General features: G+C 53.5%; 1 protein-coding gene across 2 annotated transcripts in view; it reads right to left on the reverse strand.

Annotated features, from left to right (window-relative positions):
• PARVB (parvin beta) overlaps nucleotides 1-23,344 on the reverse strand; it is a 115,747-nt gene that overhangs the window by 35,156 nt on the left and 57,247 nt on the right. For both annotated transcript variants that reach the window (XM_057556543.1, XM_057556544.1), the window contains exons 2-4: nucleotides 22,430-22,519; nucleotides 19,154-19,224; nucleotides 4,463-4,565 (exon numbers count right to left, since the gene is read on the reverse strand). In XM_057556543.1, the coding sequence (XP_057412526.1) occupies nucleotides 4,463-4,565; nucleotides 19,154-19,224; nucleotides 22,430-22,519 (264 nt within the window). The remainder of the gene's footprint in view (nucleotides 1-4,462; nucleotides 4,566-19,153; nucleotides 19,225-22,429; nucleotides 22,520-23,344) is intronic.

Consider the following 23,344-nt stretch of genomic DNA (forward strand, 5'->3'; position numbering starts at 1 on the left):
CCCACAGGTGGCTCACCTGGACAACACTGCAAATGCAGGAGAGTCACACCCCCTGAAACTTGCCCTGGCAGAGGGTCTGGCAGCTGCCCCCGGATCCGCTCTTAAGGAGAGCGGCACATCTGGGGGCCTACTGGTGACCCACAGCTGGCCAAACCCAGAGGTCTGGGCTCTGTCCTCATCGCCCTCACTCCTGCCTTCTCCTCCTCCTCTGTCCCTCCTGAATGCAGTGCTCCCCCAGCTCCTCCTCCCTCCTGGCTGGACCCTCCAGACGCCTGTGCTGGCCCTTCCTCTGACCACTGACCACTCCCCCAGGCCGAGTCCCCAAACCTCTTCTGTCTACAGATGCACAGAAGTCAGCTTTGGCCTGGCATTCAGCCAAAATCTCCTATTTCGTTTTAGCTTCTGCCTTTGAAAAGTAAAGAGCTGAATGCCTCCCTCAGTATCATTCCTGGCAGCCCTGGGCCCCAGGATCACGTGATCACGTAGGTTACTAATGCATCTCATCAGTGTAACAGCATCATTAATACGACCAGGCAAGACCTTGTGATGTTCTGTTAATATCTGGATATTCTCTTCCATTGTTCTCTTCTTCAAACAAGGTGGTATGTCAAAGCACTTGACACACAAGAGACTTCAGAATCGCCTATCTAGCAGTACTTATGCAAGATATTCAAACAGGATGGAACTGCAACCACTTCACGATAAAAAGGCTGCCTGAGCCAAAGTCAGCCTCTTGTTAGACCTCACAGATAACAAAACGGACATAGCAGGACTCAATGACAACCACAGCCACTGCAGAGCAAGTACCGCGTCTGCTGGGGCCAACTGAAGAGGGGACCAAAAGGATGTCCCTTGAGCAGGCAAGGCTTTCTTACAGGGCACCTGCTCTAAGACGCCCCTGACACTCTACTCCAGAGAGGGCACTGGCATCATTTATAGGCGTCTAAGGCTGACATGCAGATGCACATCCAGAGCCGGTCCTGAGATCCTGAGAGACAGACTTCCACGACCACATCGCTAGATCTAAGGCTTAGGGTTACAAGTTTTTCAAGTGACTGGGTGAGTGAAGCCACAGCTGCATGCAACAAGAATCAGAAATAAAAGTGTAAGTGAGCACAACACTCTTTTTTTTTTTTTTTAATAGATTTGTTTTATTTATTTATTTTTGGCTGCGTTGGGTCTTTGTTGTTGCACGCGGGCTTTTCTCTAGTTGTGGCGAGCGGGCGCTATTCTTTGTTGCGGTGCGCGGGCTTCTCATTGCGGTGGCTTCTCTTGTTGCGGAGCACAGGCTCTAGGCGTGCGGGCTTCAGTAGTTGTGGCACGTGGGCTCAGTAGTTGTGGCTTGCGGGTTCAGTAGTTGTGGCTCACGGGCTTAGCTGCTCCGCGGCATATGGGATCTTCCCGGACCAGGGCTCGAACCCGTGTCCCCTGCATTGGCAGGCGGATTCTTAACCACTGCGCCAGCAGGGAAGCCCCAGAGCACAACACTCTTATGTCTGCTTCTGAAAATATTAGAAAGTATCTCCTCTGGGCAGTGAGCAAAGCAGCAGTTCAAAGGACTGTTTCAATAAGCAAGCACTGTCACCAACAGCCAAGTCTTCAAGTCCAAGAGTCGGAGGGAAGCTAGGTCTTTACATAGAGAGGTTGGGAAGCTGATAACCCAGGGCAGCTTCACCATCAGTAGAATCCTTGTGGACAGTGCCAGCCTAAGAGCCACACCTCTCCTCCATCCTCCTCTGCTGAAATAAGTGTCTGTCATCACACATGGCTGGTTCAATGACCTCGAGAGCAATCTAGCACTTGACAGTGCTGAGAACGGCTGGACCAGCGAGACACTACGAAACAACAAAGCTCCAACCAACATTTTTAATAATAAAATTGTGACAGCTACTAAACGATCTTGATAACATTTCAGATTTATTCTTGTACCAAAGAAGTTCATTTTAAGATGGGGGTTCTCAGCTTAGATGAACAGAGACTTAATTCTTGACCCACGGCATTCAGCCAAATACTGAATTTGGAATACCCCCTCCGGGTGAGGCCGCCCGGTCCCACGGCATTGACCATCTCTGCACTGCTGATCTCCACCCTTACCCCGCAGCTGACTCGGGCAGGATGGGTATCAGCCCTAGCAGAGGCAACACCCACTTCCTCATCGCCGCCCACCATGCCACTCCCAAGGGCTTTCTCATTCACCAGCTGTTCAGGCCACAAACCTGGCCAGCAGTCTTCATGCCTCTATCAGCTTGAACCTCCCAAATATCCTCCACTTCCATCCTGGACCGAGCCTCTTCCTCTGATGCCCGGGCTGCTGTGACAGCGTCCTGACTAACCTCCCAGGTCCCCCTCCTGACCCTCCTCCCCATTCATTCTGTACCCAGAAGCCCAAGCAACCTTTTAAAATGCTAACTCAGGCCTTGTCACGGCCCTGCTCAAATCCTCTAGCGGCTTCCTGTCACTTGGAATAAAAGCCTTTGTCCACCAGGACTGGACGTAATCTGGTCCCATCTGTCCACTCCTGCCACCTGCAGCCACCTTTCACTGCTCTTTAAACCCTGCAGACACTTCACAGAGTCTCAGCCTGGAATGTTCTTTCCATGACAACTGTGCAGAAGCCTGCTTGGATGTCAGCTCCCCAGGGGGGCTGCCCCTGACCGCCCGGTCCTTCCACCCGACCCAGCCCTGCTGCCCCAGAACCTCTCTGATTCTCTCCCTAGCGCTTGTCACTCTCTTAAAGCAGAATCTATTTGTGTTTTAGGTTGAACCACCACACAATAGTTCCCTTTCTCCCCTCTGCTTGAACGGGTGTCGGCAGTGGGGCATGGGGACTTCCTCCCTCTTGTCACCACTGCATCTCCACACCCACCACACAATAGGCCAAAGGATATTCATTCAACCAGCGAAGGGATAACCAAAATAAACACAAAATCTCCTCCTTCCTGACGTGCTTTTTGAGGACTGACTGAACAAGGACAAAACAACGTGTGGGCCGTCGATCACCATGTCCTCAGAGCCAGGTCTACGTGACACGACCCTGCAGGTTTCCCTCCAAGATCGGACCGTCTGTTAAGAGCCGTTGTGCTGAGTGCGCAAACTGCCCGCAGGGACCCGGGACTGAGGAATGACGCCAAGGCTGAGCCAAGGCCACAATCTGGGCAGCGGCAGGGGTGCGTCCTGCGGGTCAGCCTTCCCTGGGATGCTCCCCTCCAGCCCCAGCCCCTCCTGTCTGCTCTCCCTCAGTATCTCCCCCCCACAACAGCACCCCCCAAACTCCAGGTGCCTGACTCGGGTCCCCTAGCACATCCCTGTGGAGCAAAACATGATCCCACCCCAGTGCTGGCCCTGCCTGGAAGGAGTGGCCCTCCAGGCGGTCTGCTGGGAAGACCCTTGCACAGGACAGCGCTGGTCTGTGGGGTCATTAAGGGGTGAGGAACGTGAGAAGAACGGGCCCAGGGAGCAGGTCTGCACCCCACCAACGCTGGGGGCAGGGCCTCCCGGGGACCTTTAGGAGGTGAGTTATCCTAACGGACAAGGGGACACTGAGGCCGCCAGGCCACACGCATGGGGATCTGGGGACCCTGAAAATACATCAGAGCTTCCTGGGGACTGAGAGACTGTTCAGCAAACAGTCCCTCCTGGAGACCGTGGATGGTGCTGACGCCCAACAGACCCAGACAAATACTCGCCTCTCCAGTCCCTTTTCACTTCCTATAAAAGGAGCCCACGTCCTTGTAGGTAGGAAACGTCAGGGCTTTCTTCACTCACTTGGTCAACGCATGGTTACCGTGTGCCCGGTGCTCAGAGGAACTCGGGGGACCCACTGGCCCTGCTCATACTCCCCATTTCTTTGTCTTTGTTGTGTTGTTGTTCATTACCCCATACTGACTCCAGGCCCTGTACCCGGCCCCATGCTAAGTGCTCTACAGATGTTACTTTGCTGAGGAACTCTGTCCCCAAGGGACAGACATAAAAAGAGCATCCGCAGTCAGTCTCTCTCCTCGTCACTCCCCCGCCACCCCCCACCTAAATCATGCCCCTGAAGGGCACGGCTGGGGGCCACCCCCTCCAGCACCCTGGCCCTGGATGGGCCTGCACGGGCTGGAGGTGCTCACAGCTGGACGGGCTCAGGCCAGCCGGGAGGGCTGCCCCAGAGAGGAGACGGCGTCCCGTTCGTGCCCCATCTCCGTGCTCCCCTTGTACGCATGCATCCAACAGCAGAGGCCACAGACGGTTCTGGAAGCTGTGCATGACCCGCTGCAGCCCCGTGGCTGGGAGCTCTGGCGGGACCCCCACCCGAGAGACGACGAGAGGGCAGGTGACCCGGGGCCCCAGGGGCCACCACCTGGGAGCCATGGGCACAGGGCTGCGGCTTACAGACGAGCGACCGATGTTGCCACGTAGAGAATCTTGTGGTCCAGCCCGGGGCCACCCGCTGGGGTGGCCGCCCTTCCCGTGCACTCACCCAGGAGCTTCTGCAGCACCTGCCCGTCGTACAGGTCCTCCTCCAGCTGCTTTACGATGATCCTCTCCTCCACCAGCACGTCGTTGACCCAGTCGATGAGAACCTGCGGGGTGGACGGGCGTTACGGCCTCGCTCGCTGGGGCCAGGAGGGCCCAGGCGACGACCAGAGCAACGCGCAGGAACGGAGAGCTGCTGGACACCGAGACACCCCCAGTGCAGGGGCCAGGAGAGCCCGAGGGGATAGGCAAGCTTCTCCCACCCAGGCTGCCGGGGCTCCCGCGGGATTCACAGGAGGACTGGTGGAGGGCGGCACCGTGGGGAGACTGGCCTCCTCCCAGCGGGGATTTGGGTACGTGTGGGAACTCAGCCAAAGGAAATGATGGTGTCCACCACGGCATGCGGGAGGGCGGATCAAACGAGGAAACGTCAGTAACACTGCCCGCCGTGGCCCGAGACAGCACAGGTGAGCCACAAACGTCCACCCCCGTCCCTCCCTTCATATCTGCGCTAAAACCATCCCTGATAGCCCTGAGCCTAAAGCTGTGGACAGAAGGGGATCCCGAGCGGCCGTTACTGACAAGCTCTGAGAGCCTGCTCCCAGCAGCACCCTAATTTTTTCAAGGCTTTATTGCGATAGAATTTACATTCCACACAATTCACCCTTTTAAAGTGTGCAGTTCAGTGGTGTTTAGTATACTCACAAAGTTGTGCAACCATCACCATAATCCACTGAAGCACATTTTTCATCACCCCACAAGGAAGCCCTGTATCATCAGTAGTCACTCCCCCTTCTACCTTCCCCCACCTCCTTCCAACCACAAAACCATTTTCTCCATGGATTTGCCTGTTCTGGATACTTCATACGAAAGGAATCACGTCATACGTGATCTTTTGTGTCTGGCTTCTTTCACTTATCATGATGTTTTCAAGGTTCACCCAAGTTGTAGCACGTGTCAGGACCTCGTTCCTTCTTACAGCTGGATCCATTGTATGGAGAGACGTGTTTTACGGATTCATTCACCAGCTGATGGACATTTGGGTTGTCTCCACTTTTGGGCTGTTGTCAACAGTGCTACTATGAACATGGACGTACAGTTTTTATGTGGATGCACGTGTTCATTTCTCTAGGCCAGCCTTTTCTCAACAAGTTTTCCTTCAATTCGCTGAGTAATATATCATAACAGAAGACAGCTTCAATCGTGAAAATATCTATGGAGAAATAGGGTTGCCACTGAACAAAATTCCATTTGGCTGACTCTGCTTAAGGCACTTCTCGGCAAAATGAAACGGATGCCTGAACAGACTTGATCAAAAATATACGTATTACATGGTTTCCCTGTGCAAGCAAAACCAATAATACTAACTAATTGGTCCCAATAACCTCCTGGAAATGGGCACTGATTGGCCCTCTCAGAGATAAACAAAAGGACACAAATCCAGACTAGAGTATCCTCTGTCACTCTCTGATATGGATGCCACCTGCAAAATTGGTCACAAAGCAAATTTCTGTGAAATGTCTATTTTCCCACTAACTCAAAAACATTAAATCAGACACACAATCCCATGAAGAACAGAAGTAAAAGTAAATTAAAGGGAGGATTGGAGAAAGAAAGAGGTGAGCAGCCCTGTAACCGAAACTGGGGTCCGGCTACTTGCTGCTCAAAAGCCAGTAAAGAGGCAAGGATGGTGGAAAGGAAAGTTTGCTTTATTTTGGATGCCAGCAACTGGCGGTGGGAGAGGGTGGACGTCTGTCCAAAGGCCGACTCCCTCCCCCCCAAATGACAACCAGGGGGCAAGAGCTTTTATAGACAGAGGGAGGGGGGCTACATGCCGAAACAGCACAGGCAGCTCTGACAGTCATCTTGAAATTGGTCATTGGTGGTCTGACCAGCGTCCTCTTGATTGTTTTAACTACAATTACTCTTTAATTCCAGGGTCAGTTTGTTCCCATTTCCTTGAGGCCAATTCTTGGAATTGTGGCAGCTTCTGTCATGGCTACAGTCTGGTCATCATGTAGTTAATTTCTTCCACCTGGCGGGGGTTTCAGTACCTACAAGACAGCTCACAGGATACCTGCGGCTCAGAATATTATCTGTAGCCCTTGGGGAGGAACTAAAGGTCCTTGACTATGCTTAATGACTAAACTATTATTTAGTCTCGTTAGACTGTTTTCCTTTGTTTCTGCATTTTCTCACTTCTCTGGTTTAATCTTTGGCTAAAGTTTTTCCACAGACAAAAGGCAGGCAGAGCACACGGAGTGGGGGGAAGGACCACAGCGCCCTGCTCCATCTCAGCCCTGCGGCATTCTGGTTTTGCCGAAGCCATTCCCGTAAGGTCGGCAGGATGGAGCTGGCTCCAAGCTATAGCCCTGCTCCGTCTCCCTCCCTGGGGGGCGAGCATCCTGGGAGGCTGGGAGCTGGACCTCCCCACCCAGCTGCCTTCTCTCCCACCTTCCAGCACCTTCTCCCGTCACCCAGCTCCCACCCTCCTCTCTCACCACCCTCCCAGTTTCCTTGTGTCGGGGGTCCTCCTTGGCACCTCCTTCTCCTCTGGATCTTTAAAGGGCATCACCCTGGATGGCTCCTCTTCCTTCTCTCCACCCTCTTCCAAGGCCAGCTCATGCCCTCCTACGATATCCAATGCCCCCCCGTCCCAGAAACCCCTAAACGTCCAGCGCCGCCCCCCGCACCATCTTCTGCTAGGGTGTTCCATGAGCATCTCTAACTGAACTCGCCCCTGCCCCTCCTCAAACCTGCCCCTTCTCTGAGAAGGAAACGGGACCCCATCCTCCAGCTTCAGGAGCCTGGATTTCACCCCTTCATCCATTCAGCCCACTTCTTAATTGCATCCACTTCCCGCCATCTCCTTTCCCACCGCCCTTGTCCAAACCTCCTTCCCGGGCCACTGCCACAGCCCCACCAAGCACCCTGCCTCCTCACTGGTGTTTTTCAAATCCCCAAGCTCCTCTCTGCCCCAGGGCCTTTGCATGTGCTAGTCCTTCCACCCTGAACACACTCCCCTCCATCACTGCTGGGCCAGCCCTCACTTATCCTTCAGGTCCCAAGCTCCGTATCATCCTCTGACCTCCCCCGACCCAACCCAGGCCACATCCCTTCATCATGGCTCTCACCACACCCAAGGGCCTTTTCCCCGACCCCGTTCATGTTTGCAATGGGAATACATCTTCGTTTGTAACGATCTCCCTGCTGGACTTTAAGCTCTGTGAGGGCAAGAACTATGACCTCTTGTTTGTGGCTCTGTCTCCAGTGCTCACTGCCTGGCACTGGAGGTCCATAAGCAGGCAATGAGTTCATCAATTAACTTACTGAGCATCTACTATGTGCCAGGCTCTGGGGATAAAAAAGACGAGAGAGGTCTCTGTCCTTGAAGACCTTACCTTCCAATCAGACATTAAAAGACAAACAAATACACACACTTCCAGGCTGTGATCGATGTTATGGAGAAAAATAAGTCAGAATAAAGTGGAGAAACCTGACAACCACACCTCAGCCGGGTAATCAAGGTCAACGTCACAGTGATCAATCACGTTGTCGTGTGTGCCCTGATGTGATGGGATGAATGCACTTCACTTCAGTGGCCCCCCTCCCCAAACCCATAACCACAGTCTAATCTCGAGAAAAACATCAGACAAACCCTAATAGAGGGGCACCCAACAAAACCCCTGCCCAGTCCTCCACAAAACCATCAAGGTCATCAAAAACAAGGACAGTCTGAGAAACCATCACAGCCCAGAGGAGCTAAGGAGACAGGCTATCATGTGGGATCCCAGGTGGGGTCCTGAGACGGAGAAAGTATATCTAGTAAAAACTAAGGAAATGTGAATAAATGGTGGGTGTTAGCTAATAATAATGTATTAATATTGGTTCATTAATATAACAAATGTACCACGCTGGGGCTTCCCTGGTGGCGCAGTGGTTAGGAATCCGCCTGCTAATGCAGGGGACACGGGTTCGAGCCCTGGTCCAGGAAGATCCCACATGCCGCGGAGCAACTAAGCCCGTGCGCCACAACTACTGAGCTTGCACTCTAGAGCCCAGGTGCCACAACTACTGAGCCCATGTGCCACAACTAGTGAAACCTGTGCACCTAGAGCCTGTGCTCCACAAGAGAAGCCACCGCAGTGAGAAGCCCGTGCACCGCAATGAAGAGTAGCCCCGGCTCACTGCAACTAGAGAAAGCCCACATGCAGCAACAAAGACCCAACGCAGACAAAAATTAATTAATTAATTATTTATTTTAAAAAATGTACCATGTTGATCTACGATGTTAATAATGGGGAAAATTGGGTGTGGAAATATGGGAACTCGTACTATCTTTGCTATTTTTCTGTAAATTGAAAATGGTTCTTAAAAATAAGTCTGTTGAGAAGAATTAGGCAGAGTTTGGGGATGGAGAGGGCAGAGGGGTCATGGGGATCAGGGGGTCAGGGGGCCTCTTGGAGGAGGTGGCGTCTGAGCAGAGACAGGAAGGAGGTGCAGGATGAGCCCTGTAGCCACCTGGAACCACCTGGGAGGTCAGGGGGTGGGGCTTCCAGGGCCAAGAGGGGCGGGGGGGCGGGGCCAGCCCTGGACTCTCACCTGGGCCAGGAGGGGAGGGGGCAGTGGATGAGACAAGTGACCGTGGGCACTAGGGGGAGTGGGGACTGGACGTGGGGACCCCAGGGGGCACAGGGAGTGGGCTGGGGAGAAGCAAGGTTTGACCCTGACCCTGGGTATGGGCAGATGCAGAGGGGGAGCTTGAGGAAGGAGCTGGTGAACGGGCATCTCGGTGGATGGAGCGGCAGGAATGGGGGAGGCGGGGCAGAGAGGAAGACGCCAGGCCAGGGGCTGTAGGTATCCATGAACGAAGGGGAGAACCAGGAGGGGTGGCGGGGCACAGTCGGCAGTATGAGGCGGGAGGGGGGTCTGGAAGCAGCTGGGAGGACGCCTGCCCCGTCCAGGCCCCGACATCACGGAGCAGAGACCCACCTAGCTCTCCAGACCCCAGCATCCACCCTTCTGGGCCCCGGTTACACGGCCAGAAACAGCAGATTCGGGATCACAGCCAGACCTGCCCCGTACCTTCACCTCTCCAGCCACCAGCAACCAGGCTCCTCGCAGGAGCGCCCTGACCCTCGGGCCCTTAATTCCACAAAGCTCTAGGAATCTGCTACCTTGGCCTTTCATCAGGGATTTCACAGCCACTATTGGAGCTGAGTGGCAGTATTACACTCAGCTCAACGGCTCTCACTGAGCGCCTTCCTGGTGCCAGGACGTGGGGACAAAGGAGGCGCGTCCCCCGCCCTCCAGGAGCCCAGGTCCAGCCAGGAGATGCAGCAGAGAGAGATGAATGGTGAGTACGAGCCATCACAAAGGATTCTGACATGAGGGGTCACGCGGCCCCGGGAGCAGAGGAAGCGGCCTTCAAGGGCGGGATAGGAAACAGCTGAGCAGAAAGTAGGTGCCCGGGGGGTGGGGCAGGCAGGGTGGCGAGATCCGGGCCACGGAGGCATGAATCACTCTCCCAATGTGGACCCGGCAGGGAGGCCAGGAGGGGCCGGTGCCCATCGGAGGACGGAGCTGCCGCCCAAACAGCCTCCACACTGGGCCTGCGTGTGCTATGTGACCCAGCAATTCCACTTCCAGAAATCTCTCCCAAGGTACCAATCCAAATGTGCTCCTAGACATCTACCAACTCGGAAATGATTTCAAATTTTGTGTAGGAAAAGCTGAATGCACAAAAGAAAAAGCCTGGAGGGACACGAATTAAAAAATTACCACTGCCTTCTGTTTGATTTTTCTGTCTTCCAGGTTTTCAGCAGTATATATTACTTCGGGAATTAGAAAAAATAATAATAGATGCCACTTATAAAAATAAATCACTATCCAGATGGCTCCTTTGCCGAAACTGACATGCAAATCCTACAACGCAAATGGAAAGTCAAGAGACCCCCAAAAGCCAAAACAATCTTGAAAAAGAAGAACAAAGTTGGAGAACTGACACTTCCTGATTTCAAACTTTCCTACAAAGCTAGAGTATCAAAACATGTGATACTGGCAGAAGGACACAGAGGTCAATGAAACAGAAATGAGAGGTCAGAAATAAACTTCACATTACAGCCAACTGACATCCATAAGGGGGCTAAGACAATTCGATGGGGAAACAAACAGTCTTTTTAACAAATGGTGCTGGGACAACTGGATATCCACATGCAAAAGAATAAAACTGAACCGTTACTTTACACCATATATAGAAATCAACTCAAAATGGATCAGACCTCAGTGTAGGAACTAAAACTATAAAACTCTTAGAAAACATGGAGGTAAACCTTCATGACCTTGGATGAGGTAATGATTTCTTAGCTGTGACACCAAAAGCACAAGGAACAAAAGAAAAAAATAGATAAACCTAACAAACAAAATTTAAAACATTTGTACTTCAAAAGATACTATCCAGAAAATACAAAGACAACCCACAGAATGAGAGATTTTGCAAATCATATATCTGATAAAGGATTTGTACCTAGACTATATAAGGAACACTTAAAACTCAGTAATAAAAAGACAAATAACCCAATTTAAAAATGGGCAAAGCACTGGCCAGTAGATCATCTCACCAAATCCTCAAAATAGCCCTGCAGAGGTAGTGCTAGCACCTGCATTCTAGAGGTTTATTGCTACTACTGAAGCCCGCACACCTAGAGCCCGTGCTCCGCAACAAGAGAAGCCACCACAATGAGAAGCCCGTGAACCGCAACGAAGAGTAGCCCCCGCTCGCTGCAACTAGGGAAAGCCCACGTGCAGCAATGAAAGACCCAACGCAGCCAAAAAAAAAAAAAAAAGTTCCTTCCTCCCCCAAACTGTATGACCTTCAGGTCAAACAAACTTTGAAGAAAAGAAAAATGGGGAAAGGATCTGAATAGACATTTCTCCAAAACAGATATACAAATAGACAATACATGAAAAGATGCTCAACATCATTAGCCATCAGGGAAATATAAATCAAAACTACTATGACATACCATTTCATACCCACTAGGGTAGCTATAATCAAAACGACGAACAGTAAGTGTTGCCAAGGATGTAGAGAAATTGGAAGAATTTTCATACACTTCTTGGGGGATGTAAAATGGTGCAGCCACTACGGAAACAGTCTGGCAGTTACTCAAAAGGTTAAGCACAGAATCACCATATGACCCAGCAATTTCACTCCCAGGTATACACCAAAAAGAACTGCAAACACAAGCTCATACAAAACCTTGTACACGGATGTTCATAGCAGCACTATTCAAAATAACCAAAATGTGGAAACAACCCAAATGCCATCGAGAAAGAATGGATCAACACATTGTGGTCTATCCATACAATGGAATATTATTCAGCCATAAAAAGGAATGGAGTTCTTTTTTTTTTTTGGCTGCGTTTGGTCTTTCTTGCTGCATGCGGGGGCTACTCTTCATTGTGGCGTGTGGGCTTCTCATTGTGGTGGCTTCTCTTGTTGTGGAGCACGGGCTTTAGGCACATGGGCTTCAGTAGTTGTGGCATGTGGGCTCAGTAGTTGTGGCTCGCGGGCCCTGGAGTGCAGGCTCCGTAGTTGTGGCACGCGGGCTTAGTTGCTCCGCAGCATGTGGGGTCTTCCCGGAGCAGGGATCGAACCCGTGTCCCCTGCATTGGCAGGAGGATTCTTAACCACTGCGCCACCAGGGAAGTCCAGGAATGGAGTTCTGATACCTGCTACAACATGGATGAATCTTAAAAACACTATGCCAGGTGAAAGAAGCCAGACACAAAAGTCACGTATTGATATGATTCCCCTTCTATGAAATATCCAGAATATGCGAATTATAGAGACGGAATAATTCTTTAGAGACAAAGTGGTTGCCAGGGGCCAGGAAGGAGGATACAGGACTGAGTGCTGATGGTTATGGGGTTCCTTTCTGGGGTGATGAAAATGTCCTTGACTGATTGAGGTGATGGCTGAACAGCTCTGGGAGTACACTAACAACCGCTGAATTGTACGGTATGGGAATTCGATCTCAATAAACCTGTTATTAAGCAACGAACCTCTAGAATGCAGGTGCTAGCATCTACCTCTGCAGGGCTATTCTGAGGATGTGGTGAGATGATCTACTGGCCAGTGCTAATCAACTATAGAGATCTACACAGATGTCAACCTCACCACCCCCGGCTTCTCTGCATGTCAGAAACCCCTTTCTGATGTACTCAGCCTAACTACCAGCACCTAGGATATGTGGACACCACCCGAGGTGCTGGAGCTGTAAAGAAGCATGACCTAGTCTCTGCCCCACGTGGGCAGTTGGGTGTCACAACTGCTTGCTGGTTCTCCCACGTCCCTGTGCCCCCCCAAACCAACCCCGGGAGTCAAACACCATTTCGCACCCCTGCCACCTCTCTTATCTTACCTCTGATCACCCTCGTCCTTGCTGTCTAGGCTCCAGCCACGCTGCCCGCCCCCCACCCCGTCGCTGGCCTTCACACCTGCCAGCACGGGCATCCCAGGGGGCCTCTGCACTTGCTGCCGCCCTAGGTACCGACCAGCAGGTCTCCGCTCAAATGCCAGCTCCCGACCACCCCACCAAAAACAGAGGGGAGAAGAAACCACCCTGCTTCTTGCTTTAGTTTCCTTCAAAGCGGTCATGCCACCTGGAACCATACTCATCCGTCCCTCGACATGTCTGTCTCCCCAGCTGGACCGCCAGCCCACTCAAGGCCATCACCGCAGGGGCTAAACTAGGAACAGACCCACGGAAGGCGCTCAAATCAACTGCAGGGCTGCCTACAGACCTAGAAAAGCCTCTGGGGCGTGCAGACATTCGGTTCTAGAGGCTGCCTTGCCCAGAGCAAGGTCCTGTAGGAAAACACACAAGAGATGTTTCTGCTATGAAGAAACTAAAACTAAAAATCCCATCTGGATCTCTGACCTGGTCAAAGTCCAAATACGGAAACAACAGACAGAAGGGGATGAAAATCACATTTCACGCAATGGGCCACGGAGGTCAGCTCTGGGAAAGCAAAAGCAAATCCACCGCCCAGTTTCACTGCTGCCCCCGCAAAGATGCAGTCCCTTCCTGGCCACCACCAATCACCCTGCCCGTGTACTGCCCAGGTCATCCGTCTTAATCTTCTGTTTCACAGGAGACTTTTTAAAGAGGGCACCCGTCCTTACTTTTAGGGACGTACTCATTTGCAAACCCCGAATCCTGCAGGCACGTGTCTAGGTCGTGTATTAATGATGCCCTCGGCACAGTGCTCTTTGCATAGACTTTTCACAAGCTTGCTTTAGCCAGAATAAAAAATTACTTCCCCCTGAGTTCCTTCTAAATGATAATCAGGATCTGCAGCCTTGTCTCCCCCAAAGCTATGACAGTTATGTTTTAATCACTTCCAAACAGGCTTGTCGTGGCTTAATGCACTGAGGACGCAGGCAGGAGAACATCCCGGCCAGATGCAGTGCCAGCCGCATCACCGGGCATCTCCACACAACGATGATAGCACCGTCTTCTGCCCAGAAGACCATCTTTGTGCAGCTGACTTTCTTCATAGGGGCAAAGGGAGGGAGAAAACAGAACTTAACAACCCGAAGGAGCCTTGTCCAATAAACTGGGAGATGAGATGTGAAATCTGCTTGTGGGGAGAAATGCGTACCCCGGTGACGACACGGCCAGCCTGCCTTGGACCAACGCATCTGCAAGTGTGGAGGACCCTCCCTGGCTATTCACTCTGGAAAGCACGAGAACTGCCATTCCCTCTTTCAAAGATCATTAAAAATATAAAGGGTCTCATCTGTAAACTGCTATCTTCCCCAGGCAGCACCAGCTGTTCACCCTGTTAAGAGATTCAGGGCACTCCTGGAGGATGCTAGCGAAAAGGACCACAGGACGAACACCTGCATACAGGAGACAGGATAAGTCTTTCGGCTCCTGAGCCCACAGGATACTCACTTCTAAACTTGAACCACAGACGTGCCCAGGCACCTCCCTCCCAGCTCTGCCCTGTTTGTGCCCATGTTCCAGCGCCGGGCACAGCACCTGTCAGACAGCAAGCGTGTGGCATCCGACGTCATCCTCATGCTTGCAGACGGGCACGACTGTTCTCCTGCTTTAATCCGAGCCGGGATTTGAATCCAGGGAGCCGATTCCAGAGCCCATCACACCCACCCGTTCACCCCCTCACACTGCATTACACACAATAGATGCTCGAAGAGAATGTTTCAATGAGCGGCCTCATTCTTAATGCCTGGCTTAGCCCGAGCCAGGGTTTTTTACAGGAAGCAGAGAGCAGCTCACAATGTTTTAAACACCAACAGTCCTGAGGCAGGAAGGTCAGTGGGGGTAAGTCTACAGAGAGAGACAGGACAGGGGCCAAGACAAGAGGTAACGAAGTGCAGATGATAGAGAACAGAGAAAGCAAGCCAGGGGACTGACCGTGCTAACTCAGAAAGGTCCCGCTGGTCCCAAGACTGGGACGTGGCCAGTGGTCGGGATGTCAGCCAGACCTCACCCTGACAAGCTCAGGCCCGCACGTGGTCCACACCCTGCACCAAAATCAACCTGCGCTTCCTCCTCGGCTGATTTTAACCTGTGTCCTCGGAATAAGCCATAACCGTGAGTATAATTGGAGCCCTTTTAGCAAAGTATCAAACCCATGCGTCGTCTTGGGGCTCCCAAACTTACAACCGGCATCAGAAGTGGGGTTGGGGGCTTCCTTGGGAGCGCAGAGGTTGAGAGTCTGCCTGCCAATGCAGGGGACACGGGTTCGAGCCCTGGTCTGGGAAGATCCCACATGCCGCGGAGCGGCTAGGCCCGTGTGCCACAATTGCTGAGCCTGCGCGTCCGGAGCCTGTGCTCCGCAACAAGAGAGGCCGCGATAGTAAGAGGCCCGCGCACCGTGATGAAGAGTGGCCCCCACTTGCCTCAACTAGAGAAAGCCCTCGCACAGAAACGAAGACCCAACACAGCCATAAATAAATAAATTTTTAAAAAAAGATTATGTGTAGACATGACTTTGGAACCTAAGCTTGCCTGGGAGCTAGCTCCTTGCCATCTAGCTGTCAGTGTAGAATGGGCATTCAATTAAAAAAAAAAAAAAGAAGTGGGGTTGGGCTTGGGGGAAACGGCCTTTGTAACCTCACACCCAGGTGGGCAGGTGCTCAGCTTGCTTAAGGAGGGAGGGGAAAGGAGGCTCGGGGGCTGGAGCGCTGGAGTTGGGGGGGTGCGGGAAGTGAGGCAGCAGGGCCACCAGCCCGGAGCACATCTAAGGGTGCCCGGCTCAGCGGCACCCCAAGGCAGGCCACGGGCAGCTCACCCCTGACTGCGCGCGTAGGCTGCCTGGCCCTGGGGCCAGCGCCTCCCCACGCCAAGAAAAAGAGGTGCTGACAGCCCCCTGTCATGCGTGAACCCCGACTCCGGGATACGCTGAGCCTCCCCCTTACCTGACAAACAAGAACCACCCAGAGTAGCCGGCGCTCAGCCCAGGCATCTCCCAGACCCCCACCAACACGCGTGCGTCTCTGTTTAAAAGCTCTGTAGTTAGTGAGAACTAGTATTTCACAAACATCCCCTCCACGTGCCACTACAGCAACCAACAAGCCACAGACAGACAGCCTGATAGCGCTGTCCTGCTTGCTGTGTTTATGCTTACTTTGGAAAATAAGCCACCAGCCTCGAGATACGATTTGCAGTCTGAGGGCAGGGGGAGCCTTCCAGAAATTGCCCATCTCCAGGCATATGTGCTCCAGGCTGGCGGGATGGCCATGGGAGCAGACCTCTATGTGTCTGGCAGCTGGCCCTTCCTGGAAACTGGCAAGGCAGCAAGGCCGGCCCTGCTCCCAAGCAGACAGGGACCCTCAGCTACAGCTAAGAGATGTGGTGGTTTAGGGACGGGCGGTAACTCGGCCTGGTGTACTCGTTCCTCCGGCTGCTGTAACAAATTATCACCAATCTGGGGCTTCCAAACCACCAGTGTACTCCCTCACAGTCCTGGAGATCAGAAGTCCAAGATCAGTTTCACTGGGTTAATGCCAAGGTGTCAGGAGGGCTGATTCCTTCTGGAGGCTCTAGGGGAGGCTTCCTGGCCTTTTCCACATTCTAGGGGAGCCCACATTCCTTAGCATGTGGCCCCTTCCCACATCTTCAAAACCAGCAGCGTGGCATCCCGTTTCCATCCTCATGTTGCCACCATCACCTGCAGTCAAATCTCTCTCTGCCTCCCTCTTATAAGGACGCTTGTGAGCCCACCAGACAATCCAGGGTCATCCCTCCCTCCACACCCCTAACTTAATCACATCTGCAAAGTCCCTTTCGCCATATAAGGAGGTAACAGTCACAGGTTTCAGAGGTTAGGACGGGGACATCTTTGGGGGCCATGATTCAGCACACCACACCAGGGTTCCCCAGGAAAGAGAGCCCAGGGCCAAGCTCACTGCTGCTGCTTTTGGGGGGACCATAACCCCAAACTAGCAAGAGTGAGGGGAGAGGGAAGGGAGGCAGGTGCGCCCGAGCCACCCGCAGCTTCAGAAGAAAACCCAGCCGACGCCCAGCACACAGCCAACTTGCTGTGGAAGCACGGCTCTCAGAACTGCCCGTCAGGGAAGAAAGGGAGAGGCGTGCATTCCCACTCCCTCCGGCCCTCAGTCCTACTTCGCCCCACAAGATGTTAATGTCCCCACTCCCAGCCCCTCCAGCTGGCATACTCCCTGCCCCAGACGTGGTCATTCATCTGAACCTGGCATCCGGGGCAGGAGGGGCTGCCAGAGCCTCCGCAGGTCCCGTCGGGCCGGTCCCGGATGCAGAGATGCTGTGGTCCCTCTGTGTGGGCGGATAAAGGACATGCAGCTGCCCAGCCCTCATCCAGTGGAGGCCAAAAATGCCTGTAGTCTCCTGAGGCAAAGCGGCAAAGCAGAGGCGGGTAGGGCCGAGTGAGTGAGTCCAGGAGGAGCACGGAGCGGATCTGGATCCCGTATAGCAGGGAGGTGACTTGTTCATCTTGCAGCCCCGGCCGGGGTCCAGCACAGCTCCCGACCCTCAACCGGGGCTCAGCGAATAAGGCATCAACGGACAGACTCATTCAAGACCAGACACTTCACTGGTTCAGAGCGTAACCTGGGGGTGGGGGAGTTACTTCTCTCGGAGTCCCCATATTTAGCATTTGAATTGGTGGCCTGAGTAAAGCAGAGGGCCCTCACCAGCGTGGGTGGGTGGCATGCAATCCAGGAAGGGCCTGAATAGGACAAAAAGGTGGAGGAAGGCTGGACTCGCCCTCTCTTTGCCTGGGACGTCCAAGTCCTGTCCTGGGCTCTCAGGCCCTCGGACCAGCTTTCCTGGTCCCCAGTTTGCAGAGGGCAGATCATGGGACTTCTCAGCCTCCATAATCACGTGAGCCAATCCTTATAAATCTCTATAGATAGATACAGAGAGAGACAGAAGAGATAAATATATATAGAGAGAGATAGATAGACAGATGGAGAGAGAGATAGAGAGGTATAGAGATAGGGCCATGTCCTGTGGATTCTGTTTCTCTGGAGAACCCTGACAAACACAGGTCATCCCCGTCTACTACCTAAATATTGCCCGTGGATAACATTTTAGTGGCTGAAGTGCAGGGTTACTTTTCCTCACCAACAATCTTCTGTTCAGAATAACAAAGTGGGTATTCAGGAAAAAAAGAAATCCTAATAAACTAGGCAATTTAAGTTGCTCAGAATCAACATTATGGGGTGGGCCCGAAAACAGACATTTTCCATTTCAATTTTTTAAAAGCTATAATTTGCAAAGGTTTTGTTTATCCTGAAGGAGCCCTCGTGAAAAGGCAGTCGTGCCCTCATCGGGCCCAACCGCAGTGGTTAAGGTGGAGAAACTTTTGAAAAAGCCCTTTTCACAAGGTATGTGTGTGGCACTGCCCTAAACGGCGTCTGCACAGCCCAGGTCCACTGGCCTCAGGGCTCGCAGGTGAGGATGCTGTCAGAGCCCTTGCCGGCCCAGGGATTAACCTCTGACGCCCTGCTGTGGTTTAGATCAGAAAAATCAAACTGCAACCCACGCTCGGACACGGGCTAACGCTACGAATGAAGCCTCACCGCTAAGCCGGGCTCGAGAGACCAGTGGGGAGAGACGCGCAGCCGCCATGGCCCCGAAGGAGCCCAGAGCCAGCGGCCCGGGCTGGCCTTGCTTCCCTGACGTTCCGGAACCAGGCGGCCATCCTCTGGCCTCGCCGGTCCGCACACGTCCAGACGCTGCAGAACCTGACCGCTGCCCAGTGCAGGGGCACCAGCATCCCATGAGGATCCACAGGTGCGGCCTGAGGGGCCCACATGCCCGCTTTTCAGAGTTTCCTCTGAACGCCACCCCTCTCGCTCCAGAGTTTGAACGCCTTGAACCCGTCTGCAAGGCACCGTGAGCGTTCACTGCAGCTGTTCGTTCCAAGTCTTAAGAAAAGGGTCCCCGCATAACTGGGTCCAGCACGTGACGGGGAGCGGGCCGTCTGAGCACACAGACGTGGGGCTGGGCCCCTGGGAGATGCTCCAGGCCGTCCAGCCTCTTCCTCCATATCCCTCCACCAAACGCAGCAGTAAGGCCCCGTGACCAGCCCCCAGCTTTGCTCCTTTGGCCCACAAGAGCCTGAACCCCAAGGTCTGACCCCACAAGAACATCCCAGCCGGGACACGCGTCCTCACCTTGACCAGCTCCTTGAACCTGGGGTCGTCCCTGGACGTGGGGTCGATCACCGTGCGCTCTTGGTTCTCCTCTGTGGGGACAAAGGACAAAGGACAGGCGGGTTAGCGTCAGTGGGCGTGGCCGGCTTCCCTGGCACAGATGGGGGGAATTGAGAGCAGAGACCCCGTGGTCCTCTCAGTGAGCAGCCCTGCAGCCAGTCACACGGCCCAGGCAGAACTGCCTCCCAGGAGGCAATGGAGCGTCCACCCGCATCTTTCAGGAGGGAGGGGGGCGCACACAGGCCTGAATCGGAGCTGTGGAAAAGCCACTATTAATAAACCCGGGGAAGACCTGTCGTTCACCGAGAAAGCTCGCCACTGCATAAGGTGATACGGACAAAAATATTAGAAAGAGCAGGGGGAATAAAAGGATGTTTCTCAGCAAAGTGTGTTTATCCATCTTCTGTTTCTGTTTATCTGTTTGTTTTTCCCTCCGTGTCTGGCCTTGATCCATGGACCACGGGCACCAGTGAGCTTGTACAGAGGGAGTGACGCAGTGGTAATAAGTGGACGGCAGAGGGGAAAGACCCACAGACACCAGACATGTCACAGAACAAAACTGAGCAGGGGTGTTAAATGGACAGAAAAGAAGCACAACCTCTGGCCCCTAGGACGGGCAGGCAGAGATGACCAGGGTCCCGGGGCCCACACAGGCTCCCACGGCTGGGACCCTGTCCACGTTGGTGGGAATGAAATGGCTTTGAGTGACAGAGGCTTCACAACAGCAAAAATTCTTTTTTTTTAAAGTTTATTTGTTGTGATTGTTTATGAGATATTTCTATATTTTTTTAAAATTTATTTTATTTATTTTTGGCTGTGTTGGGTCTTCATTGCTGTGTGCGGGCTTTCTCTAGTTGCGGTGAGTGGGGGCTACTCTTCACTGCGGTGCTTGGGCTTCTCATTGCGGTGGCTTCTCTTGTTGCAGAGCATGGGGTCTAGGCGCACAGGCTTCAGTAGTTATAGCGTGTGGGCTCAGTAGTTGTGGCTCGTGGACTCAGTAGTGGTGGCTCACGGGCTCTAGAGCACAGGCCCAGTAGTTGTGGCGCATGGGCTTAGTTGCTCCGTGACACATGGGATCTTCCCAGACCAGGGATCAAACCCGTGTCTCCTGAACTGGCAGGTGGATTCTTAACCACTGCGCCACCAGGGAAGCCCAACAGCAAAATTTAAAACCTGACAAAGTGGAAAAGCTATTTTTGGAGTCGCGCCGACCTGATGCTTGAGAGAGACGCTGCAGGTAGCCTGCAGGGGACCACACTGGAGTTCCTTGTGATGTCCCTGCTAAGGCCCTCTGCAGCCTCCTGCCACTCCTGGGATCAAGGCCACATCCTCCACGTGGCCCCCGAGGCCCTCTGCAGCCTCCTTCCCAGCTCCCCCCAGCACCCCTGACCGGCCCATCAGCAAGCCTCTCACGACCGCTGGCCACAGGGCCTTGGACATGCTGTTCCCTGTCCAACACCCTCTCCTCCCACTTCACATCCCCTTCACCCGTCACTCTCAGCTCCAGGTGCTGACCAGGGTGGTTCTTATCAAGGTCATAAGAGCTTCAGGGGCCAGCAGAACCTTACAGAGCAAACGGAAGAATGCCAACTCCCAGCCCAAGAGCAGCTATTTAGAAAAATGGTAAAACAGGCAGGTGAGGGTCCAGGGAAAAGCAGGTTCAAGGCATACTGACAAAACAACAGCCTGCCACACGTTTACAGTAAATCTATTTTCTAGCACTCCTGTTGGTCTAAAGCAGGGTTCTCAGCCGGAAGCAATCAAGTCCCCCGAACCCCCATCCCAGGGGACTCACAGCAATGTCCGGAGACGTTTCTGGTTGTCCCAACCGGGGGAGCGGGGAGGGGAGGGGGAGTATGCCAGGGGAGCCTAGTGGGTAGAGACCAGGGATGCTGATCAACACCTTGACCCCGCTATAAAGAATTACCCGGTGCCAAATGCCCATAGCACGGGGTGGGTGTGGGGGAAACCCTGTTCTGAATCAGGGTAATTTCCAAACAGTGTTCATCCCCAGTTTCTCCTGGGAGAGGGTCATTTTCCTGGGCAGCAGCTGCGGCCAGACTGAAGACAAAACACAACAGCGTCAGTGAAGGGTCACGCTCTTCCTAGAGCAGAGGGGAAGCCGCAGGGGACCCCGGCGGCACCTCCGAGCCCGTCCAGCGCTTGGCTGCAGGTCGGCCGCCTGGACGTGCGTTTGCATTTCTTCCCCATCAGCTCTTGCTGGCCTGGCCTTGTCGTGGGAACCACAACAGAGGCATCAACCGGGACTTCCCTTTGAACCAGGCAGGGTTTGGAAAGAAGCGGAATGTTCCGAGACTGCCTTCCAGATCCATCGGATCCCAAAACACGTTTTAAGGCAAGTGTGTCCAGGCCGTCACTTCATCAGTGCCGGCTGGGGTGTAGTCCTGAGGAGGTGAGTGCAGGGCCGGTACCGCTTGGCAGGTCCCACCTAGCAGGCCCCTGGCGTGGAGGCCACTCCAGCTTGTGCAGAGATGGGGGGTATGTTAATCGTGTTTCTTGTTTTCTGTATTTTCTAATGTTTTGACATCTTGGGGCCTTGGGGACCCAGAGGGACTCCCCTCTCAGAGCTAGCTGATTCCCAAAACAGCAAACGTGTTCCCTGTGAGTGCCTTCCACGTGCAAACAACCTACGCAGAGCCCACACGCCCCAGACACCTCTCTAACTGAACTCACACAGGGCTTTTACACGCCCAGACAACAGCCCCTGCCCTAATCACCTGGGACCAGGTACAGACAACTCGGGGCAGCCCCTGTGTCCCAGAGGCCCCTGAAATTACCCAGACCAGCCGATCCAAACCTGCTTATTAACCCTGCCTCACTCACTGCTTCCTGTGAAAACCACAATGAAGGCCTCTGCCCGTGCTTTCCCGTCACTCCTTCTGCCTCCTGCCCGACCCTGCTGCCCTCCCCATCACCTTGGGAACCATGAGTTTAACAAACCACCTTTTCAGTGGCAGTCGGCTCCTGATCCGTTGGCCTCATCATACTTAAATCACAATAAAACTGGCATCTGCAATCATAAAGACAGTAACCTACAAGGGAAGGCTTGCTTTTTTCCTACAGACTTTTTTAAACATGACCTTGAGCTGAGAGCCCCATGTGACGTCAGAGTCTGATCAAAAGGCCACGAATGCTCCTCTTCAGCCCCTCCCAGACCAACCGCAAGCTGGGAAGCTCAACTCGCCCACGACAAGGAGCTGGAGAAACCGATAATACCGAGCAGGGTGTCTTCAGGGTGGATCTCCACCGAGGCAGGGGACATCGGCAAGTTGATGGCATTTTTCCCTTCTTCCTGCAGGTCACTCACTGTCAGGCAGAAAGAGAAAGGAAAAAGCCAGTTAGTATAAATGGAATATTGTGGCCTCACATGTTGGCAGTGGAAACAGAGAGAAATCAACTCCTGTTTTTTAAGCATTTAACAAACATTCCTAAATGGCTGGTTGCCCAGAAAGAGTCCAAGGAAAAATGCTCCGAACCAAGAATACATTCTGCAATTCTTCACCCACGCTAGAGAGTTCCCGATTCTTACCAAGCCCGGCCAGGCTGTTTTCACCGCTCTTTGCAATACATGACTATGGCATGGAAGCTTCTGGATGCTTCCAGATCCACCCAAGGCTGCTGAGATGGACGAAGCTTGGATCACAGCTACAGGGCCTGAAAAGGGCGGCTCCCCTCCCCCTCCCGGACAGCAGTTTCCTCGGCCGTGGACTCCGGGTGTGAAGACCCTCCCGGCTCGCAACAGGCGAGGCAGTGCCGTCGTCCATGGCCACGTTCACGGGACAGAATCCGGCTGGTCTGACGCCAGGTAATGCCCAGGGTCGGGAGCAGTGAAACACACAGCAGAATCTAACAAACCGAATCCGGAGACTTGGAGTTGGGAGTGCAGGACCGTATCTAGAGGGCAGACAGGGTGCTGGGGGCTGGGGAGGAGGGCGCCCTGAACAGTCGCAGGGACCGCAGGGCTGGCTATGCGATGAGAGGGGCGGCCTGGATGCCACGGTGCAGAAAGGATCCGTCACCCCCCGCACTAGACACCTTCCAGGAAAGCATCTCGACTTACACTGGCCAGGGGGCCACCCCGGGACACCGGGGGCTAACAGCGCATTTCTTCCACCGGCCATAACTGCATCA

This window comes from Balaenoptera acutorostrata, chromosome 11 (assembly GCF_949987535.1).
Source record: "Balaenoptera acutorostrata chromosome 11, mBalAcu1.1, whole genome shotgun sequence".
NCBI classification, from domain to species: Eukaryota; Metazoa; Chordata; class Mammalia; order Artiodactyla; family Balaenopteridae; genus Balaenoptera; species Balaenoptera acutorostrata.